This window comes from Pristiophorus japonicus, chromosome 13 (assembly GCF_044704955.1).
Source record: "Pristiophorus japonicus isolate sPriJap1 chromosome 13, sPriJap1.hap1, whole genome shotgun sequence".
Taxonomy (NCBI): domain Eukaryota; kingdom Metazoa; phylum Chordata; class Chondrichthyes; family Pristiophoridae; genus Pristiophorus; species Pristiophorus japonicus.
Window position 1 is genome coordinate 25,263,492 of NC_091989.1, and position 23,119 is coordinate 25,286,610.

General features: G+C 46.1%; 2 protein-coding genes across 3 annotated transcripts in view; one reads left to right on the forward strand and one right to left on the reverse strand.

The window, feature by feature from the left end:
- Nucleotides 1-23,119, forward strand: part of LOC139278466 (uncharacterized) — a 39,735-nt gene that overhangs the window by 2,540 nt on the left and 14,076 nt on the right. For both annotated transcript variants that reach the window (XM_070897279.1, XM_070897280.1), the window contains exon 2: nt 18,253-18,400. The gene's annotated coding sequence lies outside the window, so the exon portion shown is untranslated. The remainder of the gene's footprint in view (nt 1-18,252; nt 18,401-23,119) is intronic.
- Nucleotides 12,570-23,119, reverse strand: part of shank3a (SH3 and multiple ankyrin repeat domains 3a) — a 1,463,579-nt gene continuing 1,453,029 nt past the window's right edge. The window contains exon 23 of the mRNA XM_070897277.1: nt 12,570-12,685. Coding sequence (XP_070753378.1) covers nt 12,669-12,685 — 17 coding nt within the window. The 3' untranslated portion in view covers nt 12,570-12,668. The remainder of the gene's footprint in view (nt 12,686-23,119) is intronic.

A 23,119-nucleotide genomic window follows, 5' to 3' on the forward strand; every position in this document is an offset into this window, starting at 1 on the left:
GTGAGGGTACTAAAGGCAGAGTAACGATGGGATAGTGAGGGTACTAAAGAGTGAGGTACGATGGGATAGGGAGGGTACTAAAGGCAGAGTTACGATGGGATAGTGAGGGTACTAAAGGCAAAGTTACCATGGGACAGTGAGGGTACTAAAGGAACGAGTTACGATGGGACAGTGAGGGTACTAAAGGAACGAGTTACGATGGGACAGTGAGGGTACTAAAGGCAGAGTTACGATGGGATAGTAACGGTACTAAAGAGTGAGGTACGATGGGACAGTGAGGGTACTAAAGGCAAAGTTACCATGGGACAGTGAGGGTGCTAAAGGAACGAGTTACGATGGGACAGTGAGGGTGCTAAAGGAACGAGTTACGATGGGACAGTGAGGGTACTAAAGGAACGAGTTACAATGGGACAGTGAGGGTACTAAAGGCAGAGTTACGATGGGATAGGGAGGGTACTAAAGGCAGAGTTACGATGGGACAGTGAGGGTACATAAGGGATAAGTAACGATGGGACAGTGAGGGCACTAAAGGCAGAGGTACGATGGGATAGTGAGTGTACTAAAGGGATGAGTTACGATGGGACATGAGGGTACTAAAGGCAGAGTTACCAGGGGACAGTGAGGGTACTAAAGGCAAAGATACCATGAGACAGTGTGGGTACTAAAGGGATGAGTTACGATGGGACAGTGAGGGTGCTAAAGGAACGAGATACGATGGGACAGTGAGGGTACTAAAGGGATGAGTTACGATGGGACATGAGGGTACTAAAGGCAGAGTTACCATGGGACAGTGAGGGTACTAAAGGCAGAGTTACCATGGAACAGTGAGGGTACTAAAGGAACGAGTTACGATGGGATAGTAACGGTACTAAAGAGTGAGGTACGATGGGACAGTGAGGGTACTAAAGGAACGAGTTACGATGGGATAGGGAGGGTACTAAAGGCAGAGTTACGATGGGATAGTGAGGGTACTAAAGGCAGAGTTACGATGGGACAGTGAGGGTACTAAAGGCAGAGTTACGATGGGACAGTGAGGGTACTAAAGGCAGAGTTACGATGGGATAGTGAGGGTACTAAATTATCGAGTTATGATGGGATAGTGAGGGTAATAAAGGCAGAATTATGATGGGACAGTGAGGGTACTAAAGGTAGAGTTACCATGGAACATGAGGGTACTAAAGGCAGAGTTACCATGGGATAGTGAGGGTACTAAAATAACGAGTTACGATGGGACAGTGAGGGTACTAAAGGCAGAGTTACGATGGGACAGTGAGGGTACTAAAGGCAGAGTTACGATGGGATAGTGAGGGTACTAAATTATCGAGTTATGATGGGATAGTGAGGGTAATAAAGGCAGAATTATGATGGGACAGTGAGGGTACTAAAGGTAGAGTTACCATGGAACATGAGGGTACTAAAGGCAGAGTTACCATGGGATAGTGAGGGTACTAAAATAACGAGTTACGATGGGACAGTGAGGGTACTAAAGGCAGAGTTACGATGGGACAGTGAGGGTACTAAAGGCAGAGTTACGATGGGATAGTGAGGGTACTAAATTATCGAGTTATGATGGGATAGTGAGGGTAATAAAGGCAGAATTATGATGGGACAGTGAGGGTACTAAAGGGATGAGTTACCATGGGACATGAGGGTACTAAAGGCAGAGTTACGATGGGATAGTGAGGGTACTAAAATAACGAGTTACGATGGGACAGTGAGGGTACTAAAGGAACGAGTTACGATGGGATAGGGAGGGTACTAAAGGAACGAGTTACGATGGGACAGTGAGGGTACTAAAGGAACGAGTTACGATGGGATAGGGAGGGTACTAAAGGAACGAGTTACGATGGGACAGTGAGGGTACTAAAGGAACGAGTTACGATGGGATAGGGAGGGTACTAAAGGAACGAGTTACGATGGGACAGTGAGGGTACTAAAATAATGAGTTACGATGGGACAGTGAGGGTATTAAAATAACGAGTTACGATGGGATAATGAGGATACTAAAGGCAGAGTTACGATGGGATAGGGAGGGTACTAAAGGCAGAGGTACGATGGGACAGTGAGGGTACTAAAGGGACAAGTTACGAAGGGATAGTGAGGGTACTAAAGGGAGAGTTACGATGGGACAGTGAGGGTACTAAATGATCGAGTTACGATGGGATAGTGAGGGTACTAAATGATCGAGTTACGATGGGATAGTGAGGGTACTAAAGGGATGAGTTACGATGGGACAGTGAGGGTACTAAAGGGAGAGTTACAATGGGATAGTGAGGGTACTAAAGGCAGAGTTATGATGGGATAGTGAGGGTACTAAAGGCAGAGTTATGATGGGATAGTGAGGGTACATAAGGGATAAGTTACGATGGACAGTGTGGGTACTAAAGGCAGAGTTACGATGGGACAGTGAGGGTACTAAAGGCAGCGTTACGGTGGGACAGTAAGGGTACTAAAGGGATGAGTTACGATGGGATAGTGAGGGTACTAAAGTAATGAGTTACGATGGGACAGTGAGGGTACTAAAGGGATGAGTTACGATGGGACAGTAAGGGTACTAAAGGGATGAGTTACGATGGGATAGTGAGGGTACTAAAGTAATGAGTTACGATGGGACAGTGAGGGTACTAAAGGGAGAGTTACGATGGGATAGTGAGGGTACTAAAGGCAGAGTTATGATGGGATAGTGAGGGCACATAAGGGATAAGTTACGATAGACAGTGTGGGTACTAAAGGCAGAGTTACGATGGGACATTGAGGTTACTAAAGGAACGAGTTACGATGGGACAGTGAGGGTACTAAAGTAACGAGTTACAATGGGACAGTGAGGGTACTAAAGAGATGAGTTACGATGGTACAGTAAGGGTACTAAAGGCAGAGTTACGATGGGATAGTGAGGGTACTAAAGGAACGAGTTATGATGGTACAGTGAGGGTACCAAAGGAACATGTTACAATGGAACAGTGAGGGTACTAAAGGCAGAGTTACGATGGGATAGTAACGGTACTAAAGAGTGAGGTACGATGGAACAGTGAGGATATTAAAGGCAGAGTTATGATGGGATAGTGAGGGTACTAAAGGCAAAGTTACCATAGGACAGTGAGGGTACTAAAGGAACGAGTTACGATGGGACAGTGAGGGTACTAAAGGCAGAGTTACGATGGGATAGTGATGATACTAAAGGCAGAGTTACCATGGGACAGTGAGGGTAATAAAGGCAGAATTGTGATGGGATAGTGAGGGTACTAAAAGGACGAGTTACGATTGGATAATGGGGGTACTAAAGAGAGAGTTACGATGGGACAGTGAGGGTACTAAAGGCAGCGTTATGATTGGGTAGGGAGGATACTAAAGGCAGAGTTGCGTTGGGACAGTGAGGGTACTAAAGGGACAAGTTACAGTGGGATAGTGAGTGTACTAAAGTAACGAGTTACGATGGGACTGTGAGGGTACTAAAGGGATGAGTTACGATGGGACTGTGAGGGTACTAAAGGGATGAGTTACGATGGGATAGTGAGGGTACTAAAGTAATGAGTTACGATGGGACAGTGAGAGTACTAAAGGGAGAGTTATGATGGGATAGTGAGGGTACATAAGGGACAAGTTACGATGGACAGTGAGGGTACTGAAGGCAGAGTTACGATGGGATTGTGAGGGTACTAAAGTAACGAGTTACGATGGGACAGTGAGGGTACTAAAGTAACGAGTTACGATGGGACAGTGAGGGTACTAAAGTAACGAGTTACGATGGGACAGTGAGGGTACTAAAGGGAGAGTTATGATGGGATAGTGAGGGTAATAAAGGCAGAGTTATGATGGGATAGTGAGGGTACATAAGGGACAAGTTACGATGGACAGTGAGGGTACTGAAGGCAGAGTTACGATGGGACATTGAGGGTACTAAAGGAACGAGTTACGATGGGACAGTGATGTACTAAAGGGAGAGTTACGATGGGACAGTGAGGTACTGAAGGGAGAGTTACGATGGGATAGTGAGGGTACTAAAGGCAGAGTTACGATGGGACAGTGAGGGTACTAAAGACAGAGTTACGATGGGATAGTGAGGGTACTAAAGGCAGAGTTACGATGGGACAGTGTGAGTACTAAAGACAGAGTTACGATGGGACAGTGAGGGTACTAAAGACAGAGTTACGATGGGACAGTGAGGGTACTAAAGACAGAGTTACGATGGGACAGTGAGGGTACTAAAGGCAGAGTTACGATGGGACAGTGTGAGTACTAAAGACAGAGTTACGATGGGACAGTGAGGGTACTAAAGACAGAGTTACGATGGGACAGTGAGGGTACTAAAGGCAGAGTTATGATGGGATTGCCTGGATGAGATCAGCTAACTCAGCACAGACGAGGATCCAACTTTGGGGCTTCCTAATCCTTCTGCAGTTTCTAATATGTCTTCCATGGTGACACGAAGTGAGGCTCACACAGTTTGAAGACCCTTCCCTTACCCGTCTCAACATATCAGAACTTTATTGAAATGTCTCATTTGCTGTACTGATTGCTCAGTGGGTTTTCGCATCGCACCGTGTGGCTTTGACTCATACAGGCTAGGAAGGTCCAGGGTTGTCCTGGGTGGGATGCGGCTTGGAGATACCCGGAGGCAACAGCCTCACAGATGTGCTGCACAAATTATGATCAAGTGTGGGTTTTAAATCCAATCTGTGTTGGAGAATAAAAGGAGATTCTTGTTAAATTTTGGTTTTGAGTAAGACCCAGGAGATATTGTTGACTATGACTATAGCCCTTCATCTCTCTGATCTCACAGCACAACAGCAGGATTCCCATGACTAAATAGCAACTGTTATTTCTTTAGATTTTGAATACAATTTCAATTAAACCCAAAGGTTTATGATTTTAATATTGTTAATCATGCCAGAGAAAGACTGCGATTAACTGAGACTGAAATAGCTGGACTATCTCGCAACAGAGAAACAGGAGTAGGCCATTCAGCCCCTTGAGCCTGCTCTGCCATCCAATTAGGTCATGGTTGATCTGTACCTCAGCTCTATTTACCCACCTTTGTTCCATATCTCTCTATACTCTGACCCAACAAAGATTTATCTATCTCCGTCGTGAAAGCTCCAATTGACCCCCAACGTCCACAACTTTTTTTGGGAGAGAATTCCACTATCCTTTGTGTGGAAAAAGTGCCCACACAACTGTGCGTAAAATACTGGTAACAGCTAATGAAGTGTGGGGTAGTGCATTTCTGTCCACCCCCCCCCCCCCCCCTCCCCCGCTTACTTTATTGTAACTTTGGTGGAAGAGCCACAGAAAGCCTGGAAGAATGGTTGTTTTCCCAGAGTTTTCGTGGTTCTTATACCGAAGGTACGGCAGGCAATGGGGGGAGCGTCCTGCAGAAAGTCCCCCTTTTGATATATTGGTAGCTCTCCTCAGCCTATCGAGAATCCCAGAGGCTGCCTGCCGTTGGTTGTTTTTTTTAAAAGATTTTCTTTTCAAGATTCTAGCAGATTCTCTCAGTCTTTTTTTTTGAACTAGAGTGTAATTTTCAGGGAATGAAGCTGAGCTGAGAACACGAGAATGTCACTGGTGGCACGGATCAAGGCCCTCACTCAGCTCAGAACCTCCCGTTCGGTTTTCTTTCTTTCGATAAAAAAACACAGGCGACGGTAATAGTCACTTTGCAGCCGAGCTGCAAAAAAGTGGACTGGGGAAAAGAAAATCCCCAGATTCTTAACAACATGCAAATCCATGGAAATCAGTCTGTTCTGGGACATTGCAGGATGTAGTTCCTGTGGGAAACACATTCTCCAAAGAAAAGCAGAGAGCCCTGATAACCTAACCTGCCCAGCGGGAGCAGGTTGGATACCTGTTTGATTAACCACCCGATTTTACGCCTATAACAAAGTCAATGGGCTGTAAAATTGGGCTGGAGGTACATCGCGAGCCTGGCTCGAACCAGCCCCATTCCCGCTGGTTACCGGGGAGCAAATGCCCTGGTGACTTTTCTCACCGTCAAACCAGATAATAAAATACCTGGTTTTCAACGGTTGCACTAAAAACCCCATGCACGGCACGATCGGACTGGGGGTAATTTTAACTTTGGCCGATGGTGTAAAACGGGCAAAATTACAATTATCATGATTATGGTCTTTGCACGCGGCCCTCTCCTGTTTGTATCTGTGTGCCGCCTTCATCATAAAAAATGCCCTGTTCCCGTCCCACAAAGGTGGCAGCGCTGCCTGCCTTTTTAACCGGGATTTGCAGAGTCACAAAACTCATCGACTGATTTACACCTCCGCGGCAGAATATCCAAGAGATAATAAATACCCTTTAAGAAATGTACTGTACTAGGGGAAGGGGAGTACTGGTGGCTATGGTTACATAGCAGTACCCTCATGACATGCAAAATCTGCAAAAGGACAGACAGGCTAAGTGAGTGGGCAAACATTTGGCAGATGGAGTATAATGTTGGAAAGTGTGAGGTCATGCACTTTGGCAGAAAAAAATCAAAGAGCAAATTATTATTTAAATGGAGAAAGATTGCAAAGTGCTGTAGTACAGCAGGACCTGGGGGTACTTGTGCATGAAACACAAAAGGTTAGTATGCAGGTACAGCAAGTGATCAGGAAGGCCAATGGTATCTTGGCCTTTATAGCAAAGGGGATGGAGTATAAAAGCAGGGAAGTCTTGCTACAGTTGTACAGAGTATTGGTGAGGTCACATCTGGAATACTGCGTGCAGTTTTGGTTTCCATATTTACGAAAGGATATACTTGCTTTGGAGGCAGTTCAAAGAAGGTTCACAAGGTTGATTCCAGAGAGGGGGCTGACTTATGAGGAAAGGTTAAGTAGGTTGGGCCTCTACTCATTTGAATTCAGAAGAATGAAAGATGATCTTATCGAAACGCATAAGATTATGAGGGGGCTTGACACGGTGGATGCAGAGATGCATGTTTCCGCTGATAGGCGAGACTAGAACTAGAGGGCATAATCTTAGAATAAGGGGCTGCCCATTTAAAGCTGAGATGAGGAGAAATTTCTTCTCTGAGGGTTGTGGATCTGTGGAATTCGCTGCCTCAGAGAGCTGTGGAAGTTGGGATATTGAATAAATTTAAGACAGAAATAGGTAAGGGAATAAGGGGTTATGGCGAGCGGGCAGGGAAGTGAACCTGAGTCCATGATCGGATCGGCCATGATCTTATTGAATGGCGGTGCAGGCTCGAGGGGCCGTATGGCCTACTCCTGCTCCTATTTCTTATGTTCTTATGACTGACACTTCACATGTAACACAGCTTAGTTTTGATAATTGGGGTCTTGCAACATGTCATCTAGCATGTGTACACCAATTGAGTCAGAAAATGAATATTAACAGCGACTGCAGTAATTAGTATCTCCCATTCCACAGTGTAGGATGTAACACTAGATGGTGACTAGTTGGCTATGAAGAGAACTGACAAAGTTGATTGGGTAAATTTCCCTGTGGAGTTAAAAATGAGGGAGTTACGGGCAAGAGAGTTAAGTTTGGGAGAGCTTTGCCACCCAAAGGGTAACCAAATTGTGGAATACCTTCGCTGGGACATTGAAACGGACAGTACAATTGGGGGAAAGAGACAACTAGTTATGTTCCTAGAGAGTGAAGGGATTGGGGGATATGGAAAGAATGGGTATGAGGACATATGGGGAGAAACTGGGTAGGTGGGGTTGGGGAATAGGGGAGGTGTGCATGTGGGATTGAGTGATATGGTGATGGGGTTGGATATGGGGGGAAGGTGGGGTTGATGGATATGGGGAGAAGGCGGGGTTGAGGAATTATGGTGAGTGGGTGGGAAGATGGGGTTGTGGGATATGGTGAGAAGATGGGGTTGGGGGATAAGGTGGGTAGGTAGGGTTGAGGAATAGGGGAGAAGGTGGGTATGTGGGGTTGAGCAATATTGGGAGAGGGTGGGTATGTGGGGTTGAGGAATATGATGAGAAGATGGGGTTGGGAGATATGGGGAGAAAGTGGGGTTGAGGGCTGTGGTGAGAACATGGGTAGGTCGGAATGAGTGATATGGTAAGAACGTGGGGAGGTGGGGATGCTGGATATGGGGAGAGGTGGGGGTTGAGGGATATCGTGAAAATGTGGATAGGTGGAGATGATGGATATAGGGAGAAGGTGGGTTGTTGAGTTTGAAAAGTATGGTGAAAAGGTGAGGTTGATCTGTGATAAAGGGACAGGCTTTCTGGGTCTAATGGCCTCTTCTTGTGCACCATTAAGTCTTGTTTCTTTAAGTTAGCACCTTGTATGTTGATGAGGGCTGTTCCTTGGTACTGTGGGATCTACTATGGTCTCAAACCTGACCCCTACTTCATGCTCACAGAAAACTCTAGTTCCGGTGTAGATTTCACTGGACGTACCTCATACCCATCTCGTGTACTCATATCTCACTTCGTTCTTTTACTCAACTCTCAGTGTCCTACTTCAATATTGAACCCTCTCTCGCTTCCACCTTTACCTTACCTGCCCAATAACCTGTCCTGAGTGCATTGCTTCTAATTGGGTTTCAGCTCAACATCTACGTCCGCAGACAGCCCTCAGGCGCTTAACTCAAGTGGCTGTGCTTCAAGTGTGAGCGTAGTGAATGCTGGCAGGCTATTCGACTGTGGGTGGCATCCCATTCAACCTGAGCCCGATCCTGTCCTCCACCCCCGCGTCCACATGTATGCGGCAAGTTGGGGAAGGGGTGTAAACAGGTAGTGATCGGGTACAAGGACCTTGGATGATTTTATTTTCTGCTCCGTAGCCCACAGATCCCGAGGGAAACTGCGGATCCTGAGTGCAATGCCGGCTGAGATCAGCAAATTTAGGGCTGAATCTGAGGGCCCACTCTATACCCCTGTGCTCCCAGGGAGGGGAGGCACTCGTAGGGAGTGAGCTATTGGAAATTCGCGGAGTGCCACTCCCTGCAGGGGGTGAGCACGGAGCTGGCTCACAGTCGAATCTTCCTGGTCTGTAAAGTCTCACTTCAATCAAATCTCCATCTCCTATCCCAGTACATGACATGCCATATAGTCTCAACTCTCATTTCCCAATTCAATTGACTCTCGGTCCCCTATTCCAATATATAACTTATAATTTAATTTGCTTCCTCGCTTCCTTCTCTGACCTTCAGTCCCTAATCCATAAATAACCTTGATTTAATTTCTCATTTCCTTTTGTTTTAAAGCTTTGCTTGTGTGCAATATTTTCTGGTCCTCAATGTTTGGGCATTTCAGGTATCCAGTATCCCATCAAATGCTCCCAGGGAAGGTACAGCATGGGTTGGATACAGAGTAAAGCTCCCTCTACACTGTCCATCAAAGGCTCCCAGGGCAGGTACAGCACGGGTTAGATACAGAGTAAAATTCCCTCTACACTGTCCCATCAAACATGCCCAGGGTAGATACAGCACAGGGTAGATGCAGAGTAAAGTTTGCTCTACACTGTGCCAACAATGTACCTCAGAAGAGCACCCTGACTGCATAGTGCAACATTTTCACACATTTTATGTGTCTCAGAGTAAGATTGCAAGTTTAGTGCCAATTAGTAAATCAAGTGTAGTTTTATGCTGTGAGGCCATGACCAATTTGAACTGGATTGAAACTGCCCAAACACATGACAGCAGAAGAAGACGCATTTGTTCCCTCGGTCTGAGCTTGACTAAAACTCAGGTCCAAGAGGTATTCGGTACTGACTTACTCTACCACTTAATTCCTGTCTCATTTCCTTTAGTCCAATCTCACTCCCTATTCCAGTAGAGGTCTTGCAGGTGCCTGCACAACAGCCCTGGAAAGAAAGTGCTACCAATAATGGGATTAGAAAGAGTCCTTTAGGGCAGAAATTTACAAAATCATTGACATTTTAGCACAGAAGAGACCATTTGGCCCATTGTCCCTGTGAGGGTGCTGGAGCTTCCTCCTATCACATTTGCCTACCCCTACGCTTTAATCATTTCTTTGAGTTTATATAATTTATTGTAATGGCTCCTTCACTTTAAAAAAAAAAGTATTAATCGTTAGTTAGTTGGAGGGGATAGGATTAATTTTTCCTGGTTCTCGGTCTGTCACCCAATGGAAGATGTGAATGGGAGACATGGCTTTCTATTTGCATTAGACAGCAATAGGAGATTATTTAGTCTCAATGTGCTGTCAGTGACTGAATGAAGTGACGTTTCCAACATGTTCCCCCACACCACCCCCCCGGGCTGAATGTAAACATTGAGGGCACTCTGACACATCTTTTTTATATTTACCGATTGAAAACATTGGTGATCATATTTTTGGTTGTTTTTTTTAATAATTTAACAAAAATCTTGCCATTTAATTGTAAATCATTTCCACAAACTGTCAACAAGGAAATGCAGCAGCCTCAAGTGGAGGGTTAACCTGCAGTCCTGGAGAACAGAAAGAACTCCTTTCAGTAATGCTCACATATAACAGGATTCTATGATGTGATAAAGTGCAGTGTTACAACAGAACAAATTGCCAGTACACCTGTGATAACAAGTATGGCTGAGTGTGAGAGTGACAGAGAGTGAGAAAGATAATGTGTGAGAAAGAGTGAGAGTGTGTGTGAGTATGAGAAAGAGTGCAAAAGAGTGTGTGAGTGACAGTGTGTATGAGAGTGTGTGTGTTTGAGTGTGCTCATATACATGAGAGGGTGTGTGTTGACAGCATGCATGTAATATATGAGACTCTGGTGGGAGTGTGTGTGTGGAAACAGTATGAGTGTGCATATGTGCCTCTGTATGCGTGTGTGTTCGTGTGTTTCCCTGGTGTCCTGCTGGTATGCACTGTTGGAACAGAAAGCCCTCAATATATTGGTAAGCTTTAAAAAAAGACCCTTGAAGCACAGTACATTTCAGTAAAGGGTAGCTACACAGTGAAAGGGTCACGTTGGTCTATAGTTTGTCTCACCATTATAGGAGAAAATAAAAACAGGTCTAACACTAGCAAGGGCTTGTGATGGACCCACAGCTCAGCAGCGATGCTATTGGACAGTACGATCAGCTGCAGGCGACTTCAAAAGCTGACTGCCAGTCATGTGGGTTTACGGCAGTCATGTGGGTACATGCCAGTCATGTGGGTACATGCCAGTCATGTGGGTACACATCAGTCGGGTGGGTCCACGCCAAGGGTTCCTGCTTATATCTGTTTACATGAGAACAAAAATAAAATTCTCATTTTGAGCAAACTTTTCTTGGATGGAAGATGATGGATTAAATGCGGCAAAATGTCCGACAAGTTTCCTTGCTTCTGAGATATCCCTACAGCCCTGAAACTGCGGTGCGATCTTCATTAAAACCGTGTGTGAGAGAAAGAGGGAAAAAAAGAGAGAAATCTTATTAACCAAGTCATTTGTTTGGAAGATTCAATTTAACATTTCCTTATAATAGTATATATGTATAGTTTTAGTAAAATTATAACATAAAAACTTTTTTTTATATTATTTTTGTTCAAATATATAATTGGTAAAAAGATGAGTATTCTGTTGATGGAATAGACCTAGGATGTTTCCTTATATCTCGAACTAGCACGTGGAGGGGAAGCATCACTATTTTGCTCTCTTCACTTTGATTGATCATTGACCCCTCCCTTAACCTCAGAAAATAGCGGACTTTGAAATAAATTTATACAATTAAGAAAAGACTGGGTTTGATAGTAACTAGTTTTAAACATTCTCCTAATGATAACACAACTCATCCAAAGTCCGAAGGGAATCTCTGTTCGCCTCTCTCGGGTTGTGTGACAATCTGCGGGCTCAAGGAAGAAAGCCAGAGATTCCCTTCCCAAGCAACGATTATTCGAAGGCAACTGAATGAAATCTTCAATTTTTTTTTTCTCGTTTACCTTTTTTTTAAAAAAAAGAAACAAAAAAAAATTTGCGATTCTCACTGGAACCTTGGTCGAGCTTCAGTGGGAACGACACCAAGCAACGTCCCATAATATTCATGCAACATTAACCATAGCAACGCCACTCAGATTTAACTCTGCCCTTGTCCACCATTCAGTGCAGTGTAATTTTTTTTCTTAAAAATAAGTTCCCCTCCTGCTCCCCCCCCAAAAAAAACCCAGACCAGTTGAGACCCCCCCCCCCTCCCCACCCATCAGCTTCTCTCCCCCACCAGTTGAGCTAGCTGTCTATAAAATGTTTCAAAGCCCGTTCGATGTTCATTCGATGTCCCACTCTTGTGACTCCAAGTTCCACATAGTCTTCTTTTGTCAAGGCGGGTAGGTGGGAGCCTTCTATCTCATTGTGTAAGAAGCTCTCTCTGTGTTCTGATAGGTTCAGACTGTCGAGCCAGTCCGCTACGTCGTACTTGTTCCACATCGCCATGGGTTTCTGACAGAAGGGCTTAGGGGGGAGCAAGGAATGCATGGGGATACCGGAGGGAGATGGGGAGCGGCTGCGAGCGCTAGCGCTTCGCACCACAAACCGCACCTCCTTGGGCTCGTGGGGGATGTTGAGGCTGGAAGATTTCAGGATGGTGGGGGGGGTCTGCGTCGGGGTGGAGAGCGGCGAGGGCCTCGGCGAGCTGATGCCAGTTTCTGTCCTTGATTCGATGCCGGGCTTCCCAGGACTCGGGGCCCGTCGGGTGACAGGGTGCCTGGAGCCAGGACGGATGGTGAATGTCGCCCCAAAGCTCCGCTGGGATATCGTGTTCAGCTCTCCTAAACTACTGAAAAGTCTGTGGACAAAAGGAGAGACAAAGCAGAGAATTAGAAGTTGTCAGGCATCCAGGGCTTCTTCACCCCAGTGACTCACCCAGGACGTGTCAGCACCTGGCTACACCGTGAAGCTGCCTTCACAATTTCATGTCCCACATGAAGGAACTTTCACTGCATTTTCACGCTTGATAGACAACACCTGCTGAGGAGAGCTTGAATTCAGAGTCCTTCCTGGAAATCTGGAATTCTGTTCCCCCAAAAAGCTGTTGAGGCTGGCTTTGAATTGAAAAATTCAAAACTGAGATTGATAGATTTTTGTTAGGCAAGTGTATTAACGGATATGGAATCAAAGCAGTAAATGGAGTTGAGATATAGATTAGCCGTGATATAATTGATTGGCTGGGGAGGCTGAATGGCCTCCTCCTCTTCCTATATCCCCCCACTCCCATCCATTTTCTCAACTACCTATCTCCATCTTGACAGTGACTGTTTGCAGGCATTTGGCCGTGGACAGAGATCACTAAGGCCCATCCAATCTTGACCCAACATCCACATACATATTTTCAAGCAAGGGCAAATAGGCAATAATCTGTAATACTCTTTTTTTTCTGCTTTAGTAGCCTGGGACACAGCCCAATTACAGCGTCCATTCCACACCCCTTCCCCGCCAACTGGTACCATCCAACTCAGCATAGATTGGGCATTGAACTCATGAGCTTCCTGTTGCAGTCCTACTCAATCATAGGGGGAAGCTTTATAACCGAGAGCTTCATGACATGTGAGCGAACATACTAAAGGAGTAGAGGTGGTCTTGTTCAGGAGTGTACTACGGAACAAGCACCGTGTGGTTTGCACCAGGTCATCATCAGCATCATAGCCAGTGCCTCAAAATCGAGGAAGACTTGCTTCCATTCTAAAAGTGAGTTCTCAGGTGACTGTACAGTCCAATACGGGAATTACAGTCTCTGTCTGTCCCACCTGTGACAGTCATTGAAGGAAAGGGTGGGTGGGGAGTCTGGTTTGCCGCACGCTCCTTCCGCTGTCTGCACTTGGTTTCTGCATGCTCTTGGCAACGAGACTCGAGGTGTTCAGCACCCTCCCGGATGCTCTTCCTCCACTTAGGGCGGTCTTGGGCCAGGGATTCCCAGGTGCACTTTATCAAGGAGGCTTTGAGGTTGTCCTTGAAACGTTTATTCTGCCCACCTGGGGCTCGCTTCCCGTGTAGGAGTTCCGAGTAGAGCGCTTGCTTTCGGAGTCTCGTGTTGGGCATGTGGACGATGTGGCCCACCCAACGAAGTTGTTTGAGTGTGGTGAGTACTTTGATGCTGGGGGTGTTGGCCTGATCGAAAACACTGACGTTGGTGCGTCTATCCTCCCAGTGGATTTGCAGGATCTGGGGAGGCAGCGCTGGGGCCTCCTCCGTTTCGGCTGCCCCAAAAAGTTTGGCACCATCCTCCGCCTGCTCCACGACGACATGCAAGCCGTGATCCTGACCAACGGATTTACCACAGACCCAATCCACGTCCGGACCGGGGTCAAGCAGTGCTGCGTCATTACGCCAACGCTCTTCTCGATCTTCCTCGCTGCAATGCTCCATCTCTCAACAAGCTTCCCGCTGGAGTGGAACTAAACTATAGAACCAATGGGAACCTGTTCAACCTTCATCACCTCCAGGCTAGATCCAAGGTCATCCCATCCTCTGTCATCGAAGCACCAGTTCACACTCTGTTGATGACATTCCTGCATCTAATTATCTACTTACGATTTTTTTTCACGGAAGGAGGATTACATTAGGAGTAAAGAGGGAATGGAGCCGTAGATGAGTTAGCTGGGAAAGGAATTGAATCGGACTTTCAAATGGGGTCAAGAGACAATTAAATGGGTTTCTGGAGGGAGATGGGATTGATGGAGATACTGAGAAGGTGGGGCTTAGATCTGTGAAGATGTGGGTTACTGTTGCATTCAGTGGCTTTTTCCTGTTCCTTTTGATGTGTTAAAATGAAACTAGCAGCATTTACAGTGATGGGAACCTTAATGTTCTTTTTATCGCATACAGTGTATGTGCATTTTAATGTGATTCATAACATTTGGTGACGTTTATTAAGAGGTGAGACACTCTCTACGATTATATCATTTCAGGTAACCAGTGTCAATGTCAAACACTCCCAGGGCAGCCACAGCATGGCTTAAATACAGAGTAAAGCTCCCTCTATACTCTCCCATCAAACTCACCCAGGACAGATACAGCATGAGTTAGATACAGAGCAGTGTAGATGAAACCATAAAATTACAAAGAGCTATTAATAGATTAAGTGAATGGGAAAAACTGGCAAATGGATTTCAGTGTAGGCAAAATGTGAGGTCACCCACTTTGGACCTAAAAAGGACAAAACATGGTACTTTCTAAATGGTGAAAAGCTAAAACAGTGCAGGTCCAATGAGACTCAGGGGGTCCAGGTACATAGATCATTAAAATGTCATGAACAGGTACAGAAAATAATCAAAAAGGCTAATGGAATGCTGGCCTTTATATCTCGAGGACAAGAATACAAGGGGGTAGAAGTTATGCTACAGCTATACAAAACCCTGGTTAGACCACACCTGGAGCACTGTGAGCAGTTCTGGGCACCACACCGGAGGAAGGATATATTGTCCTTGGAGGGAGTGCAGTGTAGGTTTACCAGAATGATACCCGGAGTCCAGGGGTTAAATTATGAGGAGAGATTACACAAACTAGGGTTGTAATCCATGAGATTTAGAAGGTTAAGGGGCGATTTGTTCGAAGTTTTCAAGATATTAAGGGGAACAAATAGCGTAGATAAAGAGAAATTATTTCCGCTGGTTGGGGAGTCTAGGACTAGGGGGCATAGTCTAAAAATTAGAGGCAGACCTTTCAGGAGTGAAATTACACACATTGGGTGGTTGAAGTTTGGAACTCTCTTCCGCAAACAGCAATTGGTGCTAGATCAATTGTTAATTTTTAATCTGAGATTAATAGGTTTTTGTTAAACAAAGGTATTAAGGGATATGGGGCAAAGGCGGGTATGGAGTTAGGTCGCAGATTAGCCATGGTCTCATTGAATGACAGAACAGGATCAAGGGGCCAAATGGCCCACTCCTGTTCTTATGTTCCAAAAAAACTCCCTCTACACTGTCCTATCAAACACTCAAAGGGCAGGTACAACACAACAGGTGGAAACTCATTTCAGCAGGACCCCTATAGGCATCAGAGTGGGGAGACCTCTGTCCAAGTATAAGATCTCTGTCCTGACAGTTTGGACCAGATTTATATCCTGTCCCAGAGGTCAGCAGGCAATGTTCTAACCCATTGTTCAAATGGAAAACCCAATAACAGAGCTCAGATTTGGTGTAGATCCGTGACTCAAACAGCAGGTGTCTTTTATTATGGGCCGATAAGAGAATGCAGAGAGTTGGTTAGGAGCTGCTGAGGAAGGGAAAGAGAGTGGATGTTGTCACAAGCCTACTTTTCAGTTAACTACACTGAAGATTTTCATTTGCGGGGTAAATTCAGTTCTCCCAGTGGGGCTTGCTTGCTTGCTGCTTAACGCCTTCTTAACCCTAACTCCTATGATTTAATCTGACCAAGACCATATTACGGACGACAGCTGTGTTCTGGCTTCTTGTCCAGGATGTTATATAGGTTATAGGACCTAGAACTGAAAAAGTATTTTTCATTTATGGTAGGAGTCACAGTTATTAAAGGGCCTTTGAGAGATTGTGCTGGGCATATTTGGGTAGAGTCCAAAGCTTTGGTTGATGTAATGAATCGCTGCTTTGCATCTGTGTTCAGTGATAAAGATGGTGTTGACGTACCAGATAGAGGTAACACTAAAACTGAATCCATTGACACTGGTGTGGAATTAGTCCTGGATAGGATTAGAACCCTTAAAGAGTATCAGGGGGCTGATATTCACCTGACTAAAAGAAATGGGGACTGTTAGCTGCTGACTCACATATTTAGCAGTTTGTTGATGTCTGGGATTGTCTCCATGGACTGGAGGGAGAACCATGTGATTCCTATATCCAGAAAGTCAGAACCTGGGAATTATAGGCCAGTTAGTTTGACGTTAGTTATAGGCAAGTTGCTAGAAGGAATTGTTGGAGATGTTCTGTATGATCACTTGAGGACTGCAGCAGTTATTAGGGAATCCCAGGATGTCTTTTGGGAAATTGAAGTCCTATCTCACCAATTTGGTTGGATTTTTTCAAGAGGTCACAAAGTGAGTGGATGATGGTAGCCTGGTTGATACACTGTATTGCGTATTTTGATTTTCAGAAAGCCTTCAATACTGGGCAGCGGGTTTGCATCCTGTGGGATTGCTGAGCAGATTTTAGGCTAGACCATGAATTTAAAAAAAGACTTACATTTATATAGGGCCTTTCATGACCACCGGACATCTCAAAGCACTTTACAGCCAATGAAGTACATTTGGAGTGCAGTCACTGTTATAATGTGGGAAACATGGCAGCCAATTTGCACACAGTAAGCTCCCACAAACAGACAATGACCAGATAATTTTTTTTTGTTGATTGATGGATAAATATTGGCCAGTACACCGGGATAACTCCCCTGCTCTTGTTCAAAATAACGCCATGGGATCGCTTAAGTCCATCTGAGAGAGTAGACGGGACCTCAGTTTAACATCTCATCTGAAAGACGACACCTCCGACAGTGTAGCACTCCCTCAGCACTGAACTGGAGTGTCAGCCTAGATTTATGTGCTCAAGTCTCTGGCGTGGGACTTGAACACACAACTTTCTGACTCAGAGATGAGTGTCCTACCCACTGAGCCACAGCTGACACTATTAGTTCTGATCTCGTAGGCAGAGCGGTGGTTATTAATGGTAGCAGCTCTGTGTAGGGACCGGTCACTAGTAGAGACCCTGTCAGGACTATTGCTCTTTGCCACCATCAATGATCTGGATGAGGATGTTGGGAGTATGATCCTTAACTTTACTGATGACACACTGGCGTGTGAAAGAGTTAGGACGGTAGACAAAATAAATAGACCGCAGGCTGATCTCAATACACTGGGGGAACAGGCCTGTATGGGGATAAATTCAGTGTGATGCATTTGGGTCAGGGTAATTCCAGGCACGTGTACACCATGTAGGATTACCCACTTAAGACTATGGCAGAAGAGGAAGTTCTGTGATCGAATTTCATTAAATATTAAAGGTCCATGACCAATCTCACAATGGCATAGGAAAAACAAATAGCGTGTTAGTGTGTATAGCTGACTTAGTTAGATTCAAAACTAGAAATAAAATACTTACCTGTATAAGGCCTTGGTACGGCTGCATCGAGCATACTTTGCCCAATTTTGGTTTCCTCACATGGTATGGGATATCGAGATCGTCAAGAAGGTTTAGTGGAGAACCACCAGAAGATACTAAGGGGGAGAAATTTGGCTGCTTTATGTCTCCCGTTAGCGCCTGCAGAGTCGGTAACAGGGTGCTAAGGAGGTACCAACCGTGCGCGGCAAATTCACTGGCGCCTGCAAACTTCCCTGGCGGTTTTGCGCTGCTGTTAACACTTACCGCCTTTGCTCTCTTGTGCCCGTAGATCATGACATCATCTGGTACGCAGCGCCCGATTACTGCCCCGGATGTGATATTCGCTCCCACTCCCTGCTGCATCGCCGGCCGTCAACAACAGCAGCAACAGAAGGCTGGCCACTTGGGGAGCGATATTTAAAGGCAGTGGTGGTCAGGTAGGGCAAACGTTCTTCTTCGCACCAGTCTGGTGCCTGCTGATTATTTGTAACGACGCATTGCTGCGTTGTTCCTCAGCCCTTCACTCTCTGAGTGCTTGGGGCTGTAATGGATGTTGTGCAGGTCTCGCGGCCTCTCAGAAATAACAGGAAGAATCTTGTAACCCAGCCTTGGCCCTTCCCTTTAAGCGAGGGAAGTAGCCTCTGATGCTGGTAGCACTGCACTGGACATTCTTCAATGCTCTGCCACTGCCACCTCTCTCACACTTTAGTGCTCTAAGAGAAGTGGTAGCGCTTGATTTAGCACTCCACCCTCTTGGAGCGCTGAAGCTGAAGTTCCTGGGATGAAAAAAGCATTATCGTCTGGCGATACTTTTCAGAAGTTAGTGCCCCAAACGGGCTGTAACGGAATTTCTAGCCTTAGTCTTAGGGCTCTTAGTTATCAGGATATGCTCAGGAAACTTAGTTTTTTTTTCCACTGGTGAAACAGACTTCCAGGGAATATGAGTGAAATTTATAAAATGATGAAAGGAATCTGTTTGAATATAAGAATAGGAGGAGGCCATTCAGCTCCTTGGGCCTGTTCTGCCATTTAACCTGCACTTCAACTCCATATCCTTGATACCATTACCTAACAAAAATCTATCAGTCTCAGTGTTGAAAGCCCCAATTGTCCCTCAGTACGCAGAGCCTTTTGGGAAGAGAGTTCTCGATTTCCCCAATGTTTTGTGTGAAAAAGTGTTTCCTGATTTCGCTCCTGAATGGCCTAGTTCTAATTTTAAGCTTATGCCCCATTGTTCTGGATTCTGTCAACCAGAGGAAATAGTTTGTCACTATCTACTGTATCAAATCCTTTTAACATTTTAACGACCTTGATTAGATCATCCCTCAACCTTCTCAACTCAAGGGAATACAAACCAAGTTTATGCTTATTTGAGGTGGATAGCGAGTGGAGAACTAAGGTAAATCATACAAAAAAGGATACAGAGTTCGGTTAGACATCAGAAAGCCTTTGTTTTACAGAGAGTTGTCGACCTCTGGAACTAGTTGCCGGCTTGTGCAGTGAGTGCAGATTTGTTGCAAACGTTTGAAAAAGGAGTTGGATGAATTCCTGCAAGTGGAAGACTTCTTGAGTTATAAAAGTTAGGTGGTTTAACTGGCATAGTGACTCCAGTCACCATGGTCTGACGCTTGCTCGATTGCCTCTGGAGGTTGGAGAGCAATTTCCCACTGTCTTTTCTTTACATGGGCCTATGTTTTTTTTGCCTATCTCAGGAGATTGTGTGATGGGGGAGGAGGGGGAATGAGTTGATGGAGCACAAAGGTTGCACCAGGCCTGGGGATGGACCAATTAGCAATTTCTTGTTCATTTTTCATATGTTCCTAATCCAGGCTGCGCTGTCTGTCGTTTAAGCCTCGGCCACTGTGCAGCATCCCCGCAGCTTGGTGAAAGGCCACCTGAGCACTACCATTCCTCCACCTCAGTCTCTCCCTCGCTGCAAAATGCTTCAATTTCGATCAGTTCAACCTCACCCTCAGCCACCTCCCCTTGACCACCCGTGATTCTTACTTGGTGTCTGAATTCTCCTATCCCGTTTCTCCATGTAAAAAAGCTCATCATAAATGCAAGCTGTTCCTGTTTATAACTCCTCTGAGCTTTCCTTTATTGTTCCTTTCATGTTTCAAATATACCATCTTACACCCTGTTCCTCATCAAATTCATTCTTTTCCCCCAAGAACTCAAAACTGTGGAACTCCTTACATTCTTCAGCCTTCCCCATGTCCTACAATCTTCAGGCTTTTAAAAGCCAAGCTTGGTGTCACCACTTGCTGATTTACCTTATCCTTCCTCTTAATATCCTTCAGCCCATGAAGCTGCCTTGCCAGACCAAGTCTAATGGAGCCGTTGCCTGTACTTTTGAATTGTCACTAATAATGTTTTGGTCAGTTGTTTCTTTATTCTGAATAAAAGGTTAATGCCTGGTGAGTGTGGGGGGCGGAGTGTGTGTGTGTGGGGGGGGCCCGGAGTGTGTGTGTGTGTGCGGGGGGTGGGGCGGCGGAGTGCGGGGGGTGGAGTGAGTGTCGGGTCAGAATGTGTGGGGTGGGAGTAAGTGTGGGGGGGGAGTGAGTATGGGCAGAATGCGTGTGGGCAGGAGTGGATGTGTGGGGGTTGAGAGTGAGTGTGGGGATTGGGAGTGAGTGTGGGGGGAGTGGGGTTGGGTGGTCGGGAGCGAGTGTGGGGGGAGTGGGGTTGGGTAGTGGGGAGTGAGTGTTGGGGTGTGGGGGTTGGGAGGGTGGTGAGTGAGTGTGGGGGGAGTGGAGGATGGTGAGTGAGTGTGGGGGGACTGGAGGGTGGTGAGTGAGTGTGGGGGGAGTGGGGGTTGGGAGTGGGTGTGGGGGGAGTGGGGGTTGGGAGGGTGGTGAGTGAGTGTGGGGGGAGTGGGGGTTGTGAGTGGGGAGTGAGTGTGGGGGGAGTGGGGTTGGGGGGTGGGGAGTGGGTGTGGGGGGAATGGGGGTTGTGAGTGGGTGTGGGGGCAGTGGGGGTTGGGAGTGGGGAGTGAGTGTGGGGGGAGTGGGGGTTGGGAGTGGGGTTGTGGGGTGGGGAGTGAGTGTGGGGGAGTGGGGTTGGGAGTGAGTGGGATGAGTGAGTGTGGGGGGAGTGGGGGTTGGGAGTGGGGAGTGAGTGTGGGGGGAGTGGGGCATGAGTATGAGGGGGGAAGTGAGTATGAGAGGGGAGAGAGGGTTGGGGGGACGTGAGCATGGGGAGAGTGAGTGTGGGGGGGCGGGGGGGAGCGTAGGGGACTGAGTATGAGGTCCTTAACATTTAAAAATAGGATTAAATACGCAACCAAGATTGATCGAGGCAAGTAATACCGTTGAAGCTTAGTTTAGGATATATTTTAGTCACCTTTTCCACACTCCCATTTGGTCCTCCCCTCACTGCATATTCACCCAGTGGAATAGTCGGAGGATTGACTCCCAATCTCCCTAATGGGGATAGGAGTGAGGGAAACCTGAGGTGGCTCAGTTGGGGAAGTTTTTTCCTGGTAAGGGGTTGCCAAGTGTCTAGCCCTGGCTTGGTGCTTCCCTCCCTTTTTCCCCAATAATCTCCTTCCTCTTAAGGTCAGGAATTCTCTAAGCTTGAAATCAAAGGCACAGCTCTTTGTGCCAACCTGTGGTGCTGCCCCACCTCACTGTCCATCCTCTTCCACTTCAAGCCTTCAGGTTATTTTTAATACACCGAACACCAGTACTCAGTATATCCTACAATACAGAACAGACGTATAATGCACAAAACACACTCGACATAAGGTAATTCGAACTCAGCACTCAGCATTACCTGAGACCGAGCTAAAAGATACGAATTTCTGTTCCCTTCAAAGGAGGCAGCAGCAAGGATTCTTAAAGGGGGCAATGAACAGCCCCTCACCCATTTATTTATTATTTTGGCTGGATATTATTTGATTTGTTGCACTGGTTCGATAACCTTGCATAAAACCCAAATAAGTTTTGAGGAGAAAATTTGCACCTCAAATACTTGTCTCGGTTGAGATATTGATTAAAATCACTAATTTTAAAAAAAAATCTATGTGCAGAGCTGTTAAAGTATGATTGTGTTACGTCATGCTTGAGATATTGAGTTAACCTTTGACCTATTAGGGGTAATTCTCTGATCATGTGCGAGGTTGGGGAAGGGAAAGCGGCTGCCTTTCCCGCTGTCTCCCCGTGTCAGAAAATCACAGGCACAGTGCTGGTTTGCACTCAGAAAATGACCCCCAAATCAAAGAAAAAGTAGTTACACTTAGTAATATTAACACTAGTCGAGATAATAGGTGGATGGGAGTATTACTGTGTTTGAATCTGGGAAGAGAAACTTTTGGCAGAGATCGAACTGTCTCTAGGTTATTGACAGGTAAGGAGAGATGGAGGGAGTGAGTTAATGACTCAGAATGCCAGTGACGCTTTCACCACACAAACAAATAATTAATTAACGGGTTTGGCCTCCTCCAAGCCCCATCTAACCGCTGGGTCTTGTTAACCGATTGGAGATTCTCTTATTTTATTGCACTTATTGTTCTGCTGTGAACATTTCACATTTATAACCTTTTGTTTTAGAGTCTTCATAGTCACCAAAATGAAGAATGACAGAGCCAGGGATTGGAAGTTCCATCAAACACTCCCAGGGCAGATACTGCACTAATTAGATACAGGTTGAACCTCCCTTATCTGGAACCCTCGGGACCTGGCCTGTTCTGGATAAGGGATTTTTCCAGACAAGGAATGGTCACGTTATATTGGATGCTACAGGTACTGAGCAAGGGGATATCAGGGCAGGCTGGCTTGGGGCTGGGAGTGCGGCAGAGAGATCATGGGAGGGTGGGGCGGTGGATCGCGGGGTCAGGCCAGCGATTGTGGGAGTCAGCAGTGAGGAAGGACTTCAATTTGTTCATGTTGGAGTTCTGCGCATGTGCCGCCCGGTGGCCGGGAATGGTTCTGGACCAGGGGTAGTTCCGAATAAGGGAGTTCTGGATAAGGGAGGTTCAACCTGTACAGAGTAAGGCTCCCCCTACACTGTCCCATGAAACACACCCAGGGCAGGTATAGCACAGGTTAGCTCGAGTAAATCTCCCTCTACACTGTCTCAAGATACATGCCCAGGGCAGGTACAGCACGGGTTAGATATGGAGTCAAATTCCCTCATGTTGGTGAGCCCGAATT